Raw genomic sequence first — 16,257 nt, 5'->3', positions numbered from 1 at the left:
CAATATGCCATATGTTGGCTAACCCTGGTATATATTGCTAGAAAATTGAACCACAGTCCCAAAAATTTTTGCAGTGGATAATAGGCAAGAGCCCAAAAGGAATTTCAATTCAAATATTGAGCAAAATTATTTTGTTTTTAATGATTACCTAGTTGGCATTTTACAAACTATCTAACTTCTTTGTTTTGTCTGGGCTCAACGTATCTGGAAAATACAAGGAATTTTTCATTTTCTGTTCAGCAGTGTTTTTAACCTTTTCTTGTTCATGACATCCTTTTGTGTGCAACATAATATTTTGTTCTCTCTTTTAATCGTTTATTTAGAAAAAATACATATGTTTATGTGAGAATGGTTGCTGTAACCGTATGGCCAACTTCTAAATATGTTATTGGTTGTTTAACAAACCTCTTCTCGACATTACATTAAAAAATCTTTGTCCTCTTCAATACCAACAACATAAAGTTGAATCACTGTCAAAATGTGTAATGATCAGTTTGGCCCTGTTTGTTTCAACGGATTCTCATTGTGACTAAACTCAGTCCATTTAATTGGACAACCATTACACTACAACTGCCAAGCAATCTGATCATAGTGAAACTGGTTAAGTTTTTGTTGAGTGGTTTTCGGATAAAACCACAGTGATGCCAAGTTTAAGAACAGCACTAACAGACTTTTTACCCTTATATTAGCCAAGTAGTGTTTTAAGCTTTTGCATGACAAGGCAGAATCGCCCCACTGTGCAGGTTTTACTTGTTCATCACAGCTATCATATTGAAGTCATTTGGTTCGCAGTAATTACATCGATCACCCTGTAGTAATTACATATCTTTAACCATCTTTAACCATCTTTGGTAATTGAATGTATTCTGCTTTGTTGTGCTTATATTGTTGGCTGTTATGAAAGCAGTGACTGTAACATCAAATTTAACTTGTAAATTTTGGACATCGCAGTAGGATTTCATGATTCCATAATTTTAAATATTGTCTGTACTAATGGTTATAGTACATTTTGTGTTATGGGTTCAGTGGATTTTCTGACAAAAGTTCTTCATTTTATCACCACCCTGATCCATTATAACTTGGGCCACAACAGTTTTGTTTTTAGGATTTTTGCATAATCTTTTCGGATTTAATTTTTTTGTCCAGTATGTGGGACTAACGGTGTACTGTGTAGATTCTTTAAAATGTTCATCATCTAAACGCTAAATACATTTGTTTTTTATGTTATTTTTTAGTTCTCAGACATTTTAAATAGAAAAATGTAATGTAATAATTGTAACATATTTTTGGTTTTAGCTGAAAAAGCTCAACCTCTCGCACAACTATATTGGACATTGGGGTGTAGATGCACTGACAAAGTGCATCCACAACATTGAAGAGTTGGAACTGGAAGGATGCGATCTAGCAGGCTTTGATGTTGATGGTCTATTATATGAAATTGCAAAGTTGCCAAAACCTGTAAGATCACTGTTTGTATTTTAATTGTATTATATTCTAAATGTTCATGCATGTATTATTTCAAAGCCTTTTGAACAATTCACATAACTGTTTTTGTTGCCAGGTTTTGTGCTGACAAGCTCAAAGTTTTTCTATATATCAGGGGTGACCAACCTTATGCTTCTCATACACTATTATTTCCCCACTTTTCAGATGTGCCACAACTATCATGCCTTTGAATTTTAAGTTTAGATAAGATTTGAAAAAAATTTCAGGATTCCCAGTTCTAGCTATAAGTGATATGTATTTATTTTATAATTTTCTTCTGGAAATCAGTGAATTTATTTTTTTGTCATTACGAGGCATGGTTTTTTATTATCTTAGGGGTATAGTGTGTTGCTTATAGTGATACAATATGCCATAGGTTGGCTTACCCTGGTATATATTACTAGAAAATTGAACCACAGTCGCAAAATATTTTTGCAGTTGGTAATAGGCAAGATCCCAAAAGGAATATTCAATTGAAATGTTTCTCATGAGTAAAATTATTTAATTACAAATGGTTACGTAGTTGGCATTTTACAAACTATCTAACTTCTTTGTTTTGTCTGGGCTCAACGTATCTGGAATATACAAGGATTTTAACCTTCTCTAGTTCATGACATCCTTTTGTGTGCAACATAATATTTTGGTCTCTCTTTTAATCGTTTATTTAGAAAAAATACATATGTTTATGTGAGAATGGTTGCTGTAACTGTATGGACAACTTCTAAATATGTTATTGGTTGTTTAACAAACCTCTTCTCGACATTACATCTAAAAATCTTTGTCCTCTTCAATACCAACAACATAAAGTTAAAACTGTCAAAATGTGTAATGATCAGTTTGGCCCTGTTTGTTTCAACGGATTCTCATTGTGACTAAATTCACTCCATTTAATTGGACAACCATTACACTACAACTGCCAAGCAATCTGATCATAGTGAAACTGGTTAAGTTTTTGTCGAGTGGTTTTCTGATAAAACCACAGTGATGCCAAGGTTAAGAACAGGATTAAAAGACTTATTACACTTATAGTAGCCAGGTAGTTTTTAAGCTTTTGCATGACAAGGAAGAATCGCCCCACTTTGCAGGTTTTACTTGTTCATCACAGCTATCATATTGAAGTCATTTGGTTCGCAGTAATTGCATCAACCACCCTGCAGTAATTACATATCTTTTGCCATCCTTGATAATTGAATTTATTCTGCTTTGTTGTGCTTATATTGTTGGCTGTTATGAAAGCAGTGACTGTAACATCAAATTTAACTTGTAAATTTTGGACATCGCAGTAGGATTTCATGATTCCATAATTTTAAATATTGTCTGTAGTAATGGTTATAATACATTTTATGTTATGGGTTCAGTGGATTTTCTGACAAAAGTTCTTCATTTTATCACCACCCTGATCCATTATAACTTGCGCCACAACAGTTTTCTTTTTAGGATTTTTGCATAATCTTTTCGGATTTAATTTTTTTGTCCAGTATGTAGGACTAACGGTGTATTGAGTAGATTCTTCAAAATGTTCATCGTCTAAACGCTAAGTATATTTATTTTTTATGTTATTTTTTAGTTCTCCGAAATTTTAATTTGAAAATCTAATGTAATAATTGTAACATATTTTTGGTTTTAGCTGAAAAAGCTCAACCTCTCGCACAACCGTATTGGACATTGGGGTTTAGATGCACTGACAAAGTGCATCCACAACATTGAAGAGTTGGAACTGGAAGGATGCGATCTAGCAGGCTTTGATGGTCTATTTGATGAAATTGCAAAGTTGCCAAAACCTGTAAGATCACTGTTTGTATTTTAATTGTATTATATTCTAAATGTTCATGCATGTATTATTTCAAAGCCTTTGGAAGAATTCACATAACTTTTTTTGTTGCCAGGTTTTGTGCTTACAAGCTCAAAGTTTTTCTATATATCAGGGGTGACCAACCTTATGCTTCTCATACACTATTATTTCCCCACTTTTTAGATGTGCCACAACTATCATGCCTTTGAATTTTAAGTTTAGATAAGATTTGAAGAAAATTTCAGGATTCCCTGTTCTAGCTATAAGTGATATGTTTTTATTTTATAATTTTCTTCTGGAAATCAGTGAATTTAATTTTTTGTCATGACGAGGCATGTTTTTTTATTATCTAAAGGGTATAGTGTGTTGCTTGTAGTGATACAATATGCCATAGGTTGGCTTACCCTGGTATATATTACTAGAAAATTGAACCACAGTCGCAAAATATTTTTGCAGTTGGTAATAGGCAAGAGCCCAAAAGGAATATTCAATTCAAATGTTTCTCATGAGTAAAATTATTTAATCACAAATGGTTACCTAGTTGGAATTTTACAAACTATCTAACTTTTGTGTTTTGTCTGGGCTTAACGTATCTGGAAAATACAAAGAATTTTTCATTTTCTGTTCAGCAGTGTTTTTAACCTTTTCTAGTTCATGACATCCTTTTGTGTGCAACATAATATCTTGGTCTCTATTTTAATTGTTTATTTAGAAAAAAGATACATGTTTATGTGAAGATGGTTGCTGTAAGTTTATGGCCAACTTCTAAATATTTGGTTAGTTGTTTAACAAACCTCTTCTCCCCATTTCATTGCAAAATCTGTGGCCTCCCTATTACCTACAACTTAGAATTGAATCCCTGTTACAACCATTACATTACAACTGTCAAGCAATTGCTGCAAACTGATCATAGTGAGACTGGTTAACTTTTTGTTAAGGGGTTTTCTGATAAGACCGCAGTGATGCCAAGTTTAAGAACAGGATTAAAAGACTCATTAACCTAGTAGGAGCAAAGAAGTGTTTTAAGCTTTCGCATGACAAGGCAGGATCGCCCCACTGTGCAGGTCCATACTTGTTGATCACAGCTATCATATTGTAGTCTTTTTTCCATCCTTGATAATTAAATTTATTTTGCTTTGGTGCACTTATATTGTTGGCGTTGATGAAAGCAGTGACTGCAATATCAAATTTTAACTTTAGGTTTTTGACATCAACTTGGCTGTAACATCAAACTTGGAGTAGGATTTCTTGATTCCACAATTTTTAATATTTTCTATACTGATGGTTATTATAGTACATTTTATGTTCTGGTTTCAGTGGATTTTTTGAAAAAAAAAAAAAGTATTACATCTCCACACTGACCTAATATAACTTTGGCCACAATTCACAACTTTTTTGTTCCAAGGTTTTCATGCTGACAACCTCTAAGTTTATTTATATATCAGGGGTGGCCAACTGTATGCTTCTCATGCACCATTGTTTTTTTTTTCAGATGTGTCACAACTCTCATCCCTTTTTATTTTAGATTAGATTTAAAAATTTCAGTAATCCCAATTCTCGCTACAAGTGATATTTCATTAGAATGCATCTCTGGGTTATAGTGTGTTGTCTGTAACGATGCAAAATGCCATAGGTTGGTTTCACTTTGTATGTATTGTTGCAGAAATGCACAACTGTTGCAAAATGTTTTTGTAGTGCGGAACAGGCTTGAGCCCCAAAAGAACATTCAATGCATATTTTTCTTATTTTATTTTGACTAGAATTATTTTATTGCAAATGACTACCTAGTTGGCATTTCCCGATTATTTTTTTATTTTCTGTTCAGCAGTGTTTTTTCAACCTTTTTTAGTTCATGAGATCCTTTTGTGTGCAACAGAATATTCTGATTACTTTTTGAATCAGTTATTTAGAAGAAAACATATAATATGTGAATTTGAACATGGTAGGATTTCATAACTCCACAGTTTTTAATATTATCTATATTAATGGCTATAGTATGTTCTATGAAATGGTTTCAGTGGATTTTATGAAAAAAGTTCTTCATCACATCTCCACACTGACCCACAATAACTTGGGCCACAACAATTTTCCTTTTAAGATCTTCACATGATCTTTTAAGGATTTAATTTTTTTGTCCAATATGCATGAGTAACTTTGTAATGAGTAGATTGTTTCAAAGGTTTATTGTCATTATTTTAGTTTTATTGTATTTCGTACTTTCATTTTATTTTGTATTTGTAATGTTTATTTTTTTCTTCCAACTTTCATACTTTGGTTGCACATTTTTGTGTGTTTGTGAAACTGGATTTTTTATTGTATCAAATAATCTAATGTGATAATTGCAATGTTTTTTACTTCCAGCTGAAGAAACTCAACCTCTCCCACAACAATATTGGAGATATGGGTGGATATGAACTGGCAACATGCATCCACAACATTGAAGAATTGGAAGTGGAAGGATGCAACTTAACTCACCATACTCTTGATTATCTATCACACAGAATTGCAAAGTTGCCAGAACCTGTAAGATCACTGTTTGTGGTATTATTGTAATATAATCTAAATGTTCTTGCATTTATTGGCAGACTATGCTGCTTGTGTTTACTTCTGTTAACTAAGTTTATATTTGTATCATTTTAAAGCTATTTACCTTTTTGATAGATACAAAATTTAATTTTTAGCAGTGTTTTTTTAAACTTTTCTAATTCATTAAATCCTTTTGTGTGCAACAAAATATTCTGGTCACTTTTTGAATCAGTTATTTAGAAAAAACATATAATATATGAATGTGAAGATGGTAGGATTTCATAACTCCACAGTTTTTAATACTATCTACACTAATGGCTATAGTATGTTCTATGAAATGGTTTCAGTGGATTTTATGAAAAAAGTTTTTCATCACATCTCCACACTGGCCCACAATAACTTGGGCCACAACAATTTTCTTTTTAAGATCTTCACATGATCTTTTTAGGATTTAATTTTTCTGTCCAATATGCATGACTAACTTTGTAATGAGTAGATTGTTTGAAAAGTTTATTGTCATTATTTTAGTTTTATTGTATTTTGTACTTTCATTTTATTTTGTATTTGTAATGTTTATTTTTTTGTTCTAACTTTCATACTTTGGTTGCACATTTTTGTGTGTTTGTGAAACTGGATTTTTTTTATTGTATCAAATAATCTAATGTGATAATTGCAATGTTTTTTACTTCCAGCTGAAGAAGCTCAACCTCTCCCACAACAATATTGGATATAGGGGTGGACATGCACTGGCACATTGCATCCACAACATTGAAGAATTGGATGTGGAAGGATGCAACTTAACCCACCGTACTCTTGATTCTCTATCACACAGAATTGCAATGTTGCCAAAACCTGTAAGATCACTGTTTGTGTTATGATTGTAATATAATCTAAATGTTCTTGCATTTATTGGCAGACTATGCTGCTTGTGTTTACTTCTGTTAACTAAGTTTATATTTGTGTCATTTTAAAGCTATTTACTTTTTTGATGGATACAAAATTTTATTTTTAACAGTGTTTTTTTAAACTTTTCTAATTCATTAAATCCTTTTGTGTGCAACAAAATATTCTGGTCACTTTTTGAATCAGTTATTTAGAAAAAACATATAATATGTGAATTTGAACATGGTAGGATTTCATAACTCCACAGTTTTCAATACTATCTATAGTGATGGCTATAGTATGTTCTATGAAATGGTTTCAGTGGATTTTATGAAAAAAGTTCTTCATCACATCTCCACACTGACCCACAATAACTTGGGCCACAACAATTTTCCTTTTAAAATCTTCGCATGATCTTTTAAGGATTTAATTTTTTTGTCCAATATGCATGACTAACTTTGTAATGAGTAGATTGTTTGAAAGGTTTATTGTCATTATTTTAGTTTTATTGTATTTCGTACTTTCATTTTATTTTGTATTTGTAATGTTAATTTTTTTCTTCTAACTTTCATACTTTGGTTGCACATTTTTGTGTGTTTGTGAAACTGGATTTTTTTTATTGTATCAAATAAACTGATGAGATAATTGCAATGTTTTTTACTTCCAGCTGAAGAAACTCAACTTCTCCCACAACAATATTGGAGATAGGGGTGGACATGCACTGGCACATTGCATCCACAACATTGAAGAATTGGAATTGGAAGGATGCAACTTAACTCACCGTACTCTTGATTCTCTATCACACAGAATTGCAGAGTTGTCAAAACCTGTGAGATCACTGTTTGTGTTATGATTGTAATATAATCTAAATGTTCTTGCATTTATTGGCAGACTATGCTGCTTGTGTTTACTTCTGTTAACTAAGTTTATATTTGTGTCATTTTAAAGCTATTTACCTTTTTGATAGACAAAAAAATTTCTTTTTAATTTCTTTTAAAGAGGGGATTTAAGAACATTTTACCACAACCAGACATAGAAGAACATACCCAGGATTTTAAAGAATCTCTCACATTGGAAACAAGCTTCAAACCAACTGCAGAAAAAAAATGTTATTACTAATTATATAGACTACTAAAAATGCTATGTCATCCATTACTAATTACATTATAACCCCTTTATAAAAAGTTTAATTTTAAAAATTTTAGGGCTATCTAAAGATTTTCGTAAACAAAGGCCAATTTCAAGTCAAAAGGATGCCAAGTCAAAAGGATACTTTAAGGTAAAAAGCTATGTTTAAAGATGATAAACATATTGTAGTATCCAAGAACTATTAAAAAATAAACTTTGCTGTTTTTTTGACTTTGTCAAGCTATTATACTGAAAAGTAGTGATGCACAAAACAAGAATTTTTTGTGCCATATAAATTCAGCCGAATAAACTGTAATAATTTTGGTATCCATCAACAAAACATGTACTGGATGGGGTCCACTCCTATCATCACCTCAACTGCTGCACCAACCACAAAGTTGATTTTCATCATTTCTGTGACAATAAACAAAAAAACGAACACATTTATACAGTTCAAACAATGATTCTAACCTACACTAAACCTTGCATATCATCAAACCGAACTTTCTGTGCATACCGTATTTACTCGATTGTAAGCCGCGGCTTATAAAGTTTTTTAACCTACCGTTTGTGCGGCTTACAATCGAGGGCGGCTTACATTATTTAATGTCACGCCGATATTTTGTCTGCACTCTGTTTTTTAAAGAAATTTACCTTCAACTCGCTCTATCGTACCAATACGTTTTATCGCCCAAGGTTGTCAGCGTATCTGACTATTTTAAACGACAGATTTGTTGACAATTATTGTGGTAGGTCACCAAACTTTGTCTTTAACATTACCGTGCGGCTTACATTCGAGGGCGGCTTATATTAATTTTTGAACACCGTCGCATGCGGCTTACAATCAAGGGCGGCTTACAAGCGAGTAAATACGGTACCTACTGCAACATGTGGTGTTGTTCACCTTGTAAAAAACAATTTTTGCAGATTTTGAATTGGGAAATATACTACTTTCACTTTGACACAGCTACAATGGTTCATCCCCCAAATAGTCAATAATCTTATTTGTTGTTCAAGCTTGTTTGTTTAGTTTGTGCTTCTAAACCAAAACATTATTTTATATTTACAGAAAAAAATCCAAAATTTATTTTATAAAGGAATAAGTGAAATCATATTGCTACAAAAAAGTATTTTTGGACAAAAAAGGGGCTGGTTACACTGGGCATTCCAATATAATATTATGTGTGTCACTTTTTTTCAGAAGCAAAAATCATCCGGCAACAAAGTTATTAATTCAACAGCAGCATTGAGCAACTTTTCTAACCTTACTGAAGAAGTTGATTTAAGTAACTGTGGACTAACTGTGAAGGATGTTACGGAGCTGTGTGAAAAGATTTTGGGATTACCAAAACCAGTAAACATTATTTTTTTTTATGAAGCGTGATATTGATTAACAAGTTAACCTAAAAAACAAAAAAAATGCCCAGAATTGTTAGTTTTGACCAAATTGTATGACATCCATAAGCTGGTTTATTTCGAACTCACAATATTTTTAAATTTTTGACCTGCCACAGAGCCTATTCATCACCACATGCTAGACTACTTTTAAAATTATTATTATCATGTATAGACAAGGGTATAGCAAGATTGATAATAATAGATCTATGTTGGATACAGACAACTTTTTTTCATTGTGAAAAATTTATGTCTTTCGCATTCCTGTGAGATTTCCAGTTGTTCCAGTTCCATTTATGGCTCATCATAACTGAACACACAAAGAAGTGAGGCAAAATTAACACAGAAATAACTGATATGATTCACTGTTCAGGATTAACATTCACACTGTTATCACCCCACCTTTCATTGAATTGAATTTTTACTTTTAGCTCAAAAAACTTAACCTCTCCCACAACAATATTGGAAATAAAGAGATAGGATACGCACTGGCAGAGTGCATCCACAACATTGAAGAATTGGAACTGGAAGAATGCAACCTAAATCACTTAGATGCTCATTTATCACATGGAATTGCAAAGTTGCCAAAACCGGTAAGATCACTGTTTGTGTTATGATTGCAACATAATCTAAATGTTTTTTATTGGCAAACTATGCTGCTTGTGTAATTGCTTCTAGTGACTAAGATCAGGCATGTATTATTTCAAAGCCTTTAGGCTCACAGATACAAAACTTTTTTCTAGTTTCTTTCTTAGGAATTCAACCAATAGGAATGCTGGAATTGAATTCATGATTTAATGAAAGTCCACATTCTATCGATTTTCGTTCTTATTCTTTATCGCTTCAGCAAAGAATTCACATAACATGTTTTGTTGCAAGGTTTTGTGCTGAAAGGTTCAAAGACTAACTCTGTAATGAGTAGATTATTTGGAAGGTTTATTGTCAAAACACTAAAAAAATATATATATTTTTCATTATTTTAATTTCCCTCGCATTTTAATCATTGCTGATTGATGAAATGGGCCAGGGGATACAATATTTTAGCATTCGTTTCTCTCACCAACAGCATGGCATATAGTAACTGCAGGAATATAGTGCTCCCAAGTGTAACATAGGTCGTGTAGGTCATTGCATACCAAGAACCAACTGATTCCCACCACTGAAAACGGCTCTTTTGAGTGTCATAGTTCCATTATATTTCGTACTTTCATTTGTATTGTGAGCATGTTTACTTTTTTGATTTATCTTTCATACATTGGTTTCTCATTTTTGTGTGTTTGTAAAACTATGTAGGACTAACTTTGTATTTAGTAGATTGTTTAAAAATATTTGTTTTTTATCATGTTATTTGTTCATCCACATTTTAGTAAGAAAAATCCTAATGCAATAATTGTCATGGACTTTTGCTTTCAGCTGAAAAAGCTCAACCTCTCCCATAACAACATTGGATATTGTGGAGGAGATGAGCTGACAAGTTGTATCCACAACATTGAAGTATTAGAACTGGAAGGATGCAACCTAACAGACTTTGATGTTCGTCATTTATCATATGGAATTAAAAAGTTGCCTAAACCTGTAAGATCACTGTTTGTGTTATGATTGTAATATAATCTCAATGTTCTTTATTGGCAGACTATGCTGCTTGTGTTTACCTCTTAGTTAAATCATGTATTATTGTAGAGCCTTTTAGCTTAGAGATACAAAATTTTCTTCCAGAATTCAACCAATAGGAATGCTGGAATTGAATGCATGATTTAATGAAAGTCCACATTGTATCAATTTCCGTTCTTATTCTTTATAGCTTTAAGAAGAATTTACAAAGTTTTTTTTTGTAGCAAGGTTTTGTGCTAACAACCTCAAAGTTTGTTTATGTTTTAGGTTCACATACACTATTATTTCCCCATTTTTCAGATCTGCCACATGCAACGTAACATTTTGGTTTCTCTTTATCTTATCTAAAATAATGATATATGTTGTTGTAATGATGGTTGCTGTAACTGTTCGCCATTGCATTGAAAAGTCTGTGGCCTCTCTAATATGAACAACAAACAGTTGAATCACTGGTAAAATGTGTAATAATCAGTTTGGCCTTGTTTGTTTCCCCGGGTTTTTATTGTGACACAACTCACTCTATTTAATTGGATAACCATTAAATTTGACTCTATTTAATTGGATAACACTATCACTGCCAAACAATCACTGCAACCTGATCATAGTGAAACTGGTTAACTTTATGTCAAGGGGTTTTCTGATAAAACTACAGTGATGCAAAGTTTAAGAACAAGATTGAAAGATTTATTACCCTTGTAGTAGCCAACAAGTGATTTAAGCTTTTGCATGATAAGGCAGGATCACCCCACTGCACAGGTTTTACTGAAACTGTATTTTTTTTATTTGTATCAAATAACCTAATGTGAATATTGCAATGTATTTTTCACTTCCAGCTGAAGAAAGTCAACCTCTCCCACAACAATGTTGGACCAAGGTGTGTGCGCGAACTGGCATATTGCATCCACAACATCGAAGAATTGGAAATGGAAAGATGCAACTTAACTCCCGATACTATTGATTCTCTATCGCACGGAATTGCAAAGTTGCCAGAACCTGTAAGATGGCTGTTTGTAATATAATCTTGCGTTTATTGGCAGACTATGCTGTCTGTGTTTACTTCTGTTAACCAAGTTTATATTTGTATTATTTTAAAACCATTTACCTTTTTTGACAGATAAAAAATTTTCTTTTTAATTTCTTTGTTGAAGATCCAACCAATAGGAATGCTGGAATTGAATACATGATTTAATTATATTCTATACTCTATTAAACTTCTTGCTAATTCCTCATAACTTTAATAAAATTTTCACATATCTTTAATAAAAGTTTCACATAAGGTTTTTTTTTGCTGACAAGCTTAAAGTTTGTTTATATATCAGGAAGGGGTGGCCAACATTATGCTTCTGATGCAAAAATTTATCCCCTTTCCTTCAGATATGCAACTATTATGCCTTTGAATTATTTTGTTAGTTTTGGATTAGTTTTAATAGTATGGGGCATAGCAAGGAGCCTATTACATTGTTGGCTTTTATGAAAGCAGTGACTGTAACATCAATTTTTAACTTGTAGGTTTTTGGCATAGCAGTAGGATTTTATGATTCCACAATTTTAATAGTGTCTATCTATACTAATGGGTAAAGTATGTTTTATGTTATGGTTACAGTGGATTTTATGAAAAAGGGCCTTTATTAATTTTTTTACACTGACCCATAATAACTTGGACCAAGACAGTATTGTTTTTAGGATTTTTTTTATCTAATTTTCAAGACTAACTTTGTAATGAGTAGATTTTCAAAACACTAAAAAAGTTTTTTTTGTCATTATTTTATTTCTAAAAGAAGTAAAGTTGAGTGTAATTTTAGATGAGGAAATTGAATCTCAATGGCAACAACGTGGGTGACAGTGGTGCAAAAGTTTTAGCCACCTGTATGAATATGTTTGACACCCTTGAACTAGAGAGTTGTGGCTTAACATCAAAAGGGGCAAGTTTCCTTTTCTTAGCGGTTATGAAAAGACTCTATTCGGTAATTTTAGACAATCCTTCAAGTTATCAGTTTTTAATTAAGAGCCAATTTAAAGGCATCATGTAAGTTAACTTTGACTGAAAAAAAAAATACGTTTTAGTATTGTGTGTTGATATCAAAGGTGCTAATGGTTAAAGGTTGGGTAAATAAAGTTTAATGAAATTAGTAGAATTGTGTTTTTACTTTAGATGAATTTCATAAATCAAAGGTGCTAATGGTTAAAGGTTGGGTAAATAAAGTTTAATGAAATTAGTAGAATTGTGTTTTTACTTTAGATGAATTTCATAAATCTTGCACACAATGATATTGATGATGATGGAGCTAAGCATGTAGCTGATTGTTTGCATAACATTGAAAATTATGAACAAATTGGTCTGGCAGTGAACACATGGAAAGTTTCTAATGTTGGAAAAAATATTATTGAACAACAGATCAAAAAACTCCAACACAGGGTAAGTCCTAGTGCACAAATATTGCAATAAGTTTCCTGAACATGATGGTTTAGATCCGGGATCTCAAACACGAGGCCCGAGGGCTCTGTGTGAGGCCCGTGAAACAGGTTAAAGTTGATGATCACATACGTCACTTTTTGCTAAACCAATAAAATTACCCTTGATACAGTTGTTGTAAAAGCTGTAATACTATTTAGTGGAAAGCATAAACAATTGCTGTTGTTTCGTCACTGAATTACATCGTTTCCTTAATTGGCTTTCAAAGAAGCACAGCTGATTTGTTTAATTTGCTATACCTCTGTTCTTACCACCATTTTGGTGCGAATCAAGAAGACACTGATGACTGAACCCTATCAAATGAATTCTGCATTTGTGAATTTATACAATGCACAATGAAATATTTTATGGTAACTGTTAATTTACGAAACTTTCATGGCAAACCAGATTTTTTGCTTTTCACATCTGTATACTGTTTTTTTTGCTGACGGATGTGCAATATCAGATCAGGTCAATGCATTCTGGTTGTTTTTTTCATTTTCACTGCATGTTAATCATGTAAGTTTCATGTGAACAACAATCAAGCATTTAACACGCAAATATGGTAATGCAGTATCTTTAATGAGAGTAAAAAGAATCTGTTTATTGCAGAATAATGCAAATATGACAAGAACACCATAACACAAGTTTATGTTGTCTAAATAGCTCATTTGGTCTCAAAATTACTTTTTAATTATTCAACATTAGGTTGCTATGAAACTATTCCATCCACTGTTTTTGAACACTAATTTTTATGGATTAGGACAGCTTTTCCTAAAAAATGACTCTGTAGAGACAGACAATTAATATAAGTAAACATACAATTTTCACTTAAACTCTAACCAAATGCTTACAGAATGGTGTTGTTGCTTAACCCTATATATCACAAGAAAATTCAGTCTTTCATTTCTTTTTGCAATTAAAAAAGACAATGTTGAAGTTGGTTTTCTAGTGAAACCATCATTTGGGCATTAAATTTCCCAAAGTAAACTTACATTGATTTTTTTTATAATCAAGGATATATTTGCTGAATGGTTCAAAAAACTATACTATGGTAATCTATCTGCCAACAACTTATATCTGCATGCTAATATCAGAAGTATTGATTGTTTATTTAGTGATGTGTCTGAACTTACAGCCTGCCTGACTGGAAACAGCCTAAATCAAGCTGACCTAAAATCCCATACAAATTCGCCGTTTTTGTACATCTTATTTTAAAATCACATAACCCCGTTATAAGCTAACTTGAGCATCAAGTCAACTTGGCCATGTAAACAGGGTTATTGCAATTATTTTAACGAATGCATAGTAAATTTAGATTTTTTTGTATTCACATTTTTAGGATGACAGTGTATCAATCGAACATGTTTCTTCAATTATTGAACCAACCGGCGGCACACTTTCCATTCTTGGTTGTATCATTGAATTTCCTAATGGCTCCCTAGACAAACCTACACTAATACAACTTACTGCTTGTTATGGAAAAAATCCGGTCAGCCATGTTTGTTAGCACTGTTTGATGTGTTTGTAATGAGTAATTTTGTCCTTGCAGATGTTGATTTCACCCATGTTGAAATGTCAGCCAAGCCACACAAAGTTTAACAAGGACATTTTGATAACTTTGCCAACCTGCTACTATTCAAAAACCCCTGAAAAAATTATGGTAAAATTTTGAAATATATAACCTCCTTGGTAAAGAAGTATGTTGTCTTTGTGGGAAAAAAAAGAGTAAGTATCAATTCAGACAAACATTGACAAGCTGAATTGCATTTCAGATTAAGCAAAGTAAAAATGGTTTGGAATGGAAATTAGTTGACACCATACCCCACCAACAGCAGAGAAGTCACCAGTTTGCTGTGTCACATTTTTCATGGTAAGACATGTTTCTCATGAGAACTTAACTTATGTACACTTTTTTGGCAAATTGGTAACCTTATATGCATATATTCAGGTTTGTATTGTCTGGGCTTCTAAGAAGAAAAATTATGTTTGTCTACTTGCTGATGCCACACAAATATTTATCAAAAAATCAAAAACCAAAGTCTCGGGCTTTAGTTTTTGAACTTAGTGAACAGAAAAGGAAACACAAAAATGACATGGAAATGCTTCTGGAAGATTCAGTGAAAGTCAAGTAACTAATACATGTTCTGCTTTTATCATTTACATGAAGCCCTTTTATTTGCTTTCAGGTCGAAGTACAAAAACATATCATTAGCAATCTCCACATGTCCACCTGGTGTCAAATGTCTCCCAGAATCTCAATCAATAGAAGACATTTATCAATTCCGGTTCAAGCAAAAGCAATATGTCCTTGAACAAAGCAATGAAGAACTTGAACCGATTCTGTGCCCTTTAACAAAATTTCAGTTTCAAGCTGAAATTACATGGGAAACAAAAAAGATATATGAGGAATCCTTTGTGAAAAATATTTTTGTATGTGGTATAAATATAATTACGAACATGTTGCATCAAGTTTAAGCATATGCGTTATTTTTTATAGGATGAAGAGAAGGAACCACAGCCCATGATTAGTAAGTTAATTGAAACACATGCATTTCTTGATAATTTGTACTTCTGTGGTTAAAAATCTTTTATACATGAAGGCCTGTTTTGTGGCCTTAAGTTTTTGGTGTATGTTAAACATTCATTAAAAGCACATACAAGTAAACAAGACCTGCAATAAGTATCTACAGAGTTCTGATTTTTGAACTGAACACAACTTTTGTTAGTTGGTAGCCGAAAAAGTTGGCTTATTTCTAACATTTTGCATTGGTGTATATAAGTAGCAAATAACATCTGATGAAACTAAATCAGTATTTTTTGCAAAATACAGAAAATTCATTTGAAAATTGTCCCATTTCCACTGTCAACACAGCAGGTCGTGATGTGACAAAAACTGTATCCGATCCTTTAACAGGTGCAAACCTTTGTCAATAAAATTTAAAGTAAAATTATTTTCCACCGCTTTGAATGGAAAGGCGATTTT

At 32.3% G+C, this 16,257-nt stretch overlaps 1 protein-coding gene across 22 annotated transcripts in view; it reads left to right on the top strand.

Moving 5' to 3' along the window:
* The window catches only part of LOC145916271 (uncharacterized), a 59,863-nt gene that overhangs the window by 7,099 nt on the left and 36,507 nt on the right, over window positions 1–16,257 (top strand). For 15 of the 22 annotated variants that reach the window (XR_014404614.1, XR_014404605.1, XR_014404655.1 and 12 more), the window contains 7 exons: window positions 1,297–1,458; window positions 3,113–3,268; window positions 5,639–5,800; window positions 6,496–6,657; window positions 7,353–7,514; window positions 7,685–7,793; window positions 7,891–7,964. Coding sequence is in view for 19 of the 22 variants with exons in the window: in XM_083002794.1 (XP_082858920.1) it covers window positions 1,297–1,458; window positions 3,113–3,268; window positions 5,639–5,800; window positions 6,496–6,657; window positions 7,353–7,514; window positions 7,685–7,793; window positions 7,891–7,964 (987 nt within the window). In the remaining 3 variants the exon portion in view is untranslated. Of the gene's footprint in view, window positions 1–1,296; window positions 1,459–3,112; window positions 3,269–5,638; window positions 5,801–6,495; window positions 6,658–7,352; window positions 7,515–7,684; window positions 7,794–7,890; window positions 7,965–9,014; window positions 9,168–9,639; window positions 9,802–10,621; window positions 10,784–11,652; window positions 11,815–16,257 lie in introns of all 22 variants that reach the window. The other 7 variants (XM_083002799.1, XM_083002804.1, XM_083002808.1 and 4 more) reach the window with 7 other exon arrangements.

The sequence above is a fragment of the Ascidia mentula genome, chromosome 1 (assembly GCF_947561715.1).
Source record: "Ascidia mentula chromosome 1, kaAscMent1.1, whole genome shotgun sequence".
NCBI classification, from domain to species: Eukaryota; Metazoa; Chordata; class Ascidiacea; order Phlebobranchia; family Ascidiidae; genus Ascidia; species Ascidia mentula.
Note: the sequence above shows the minus strand (reverse complement) of the source record. Positions and strands in the feature narration are given on the sequence as shown.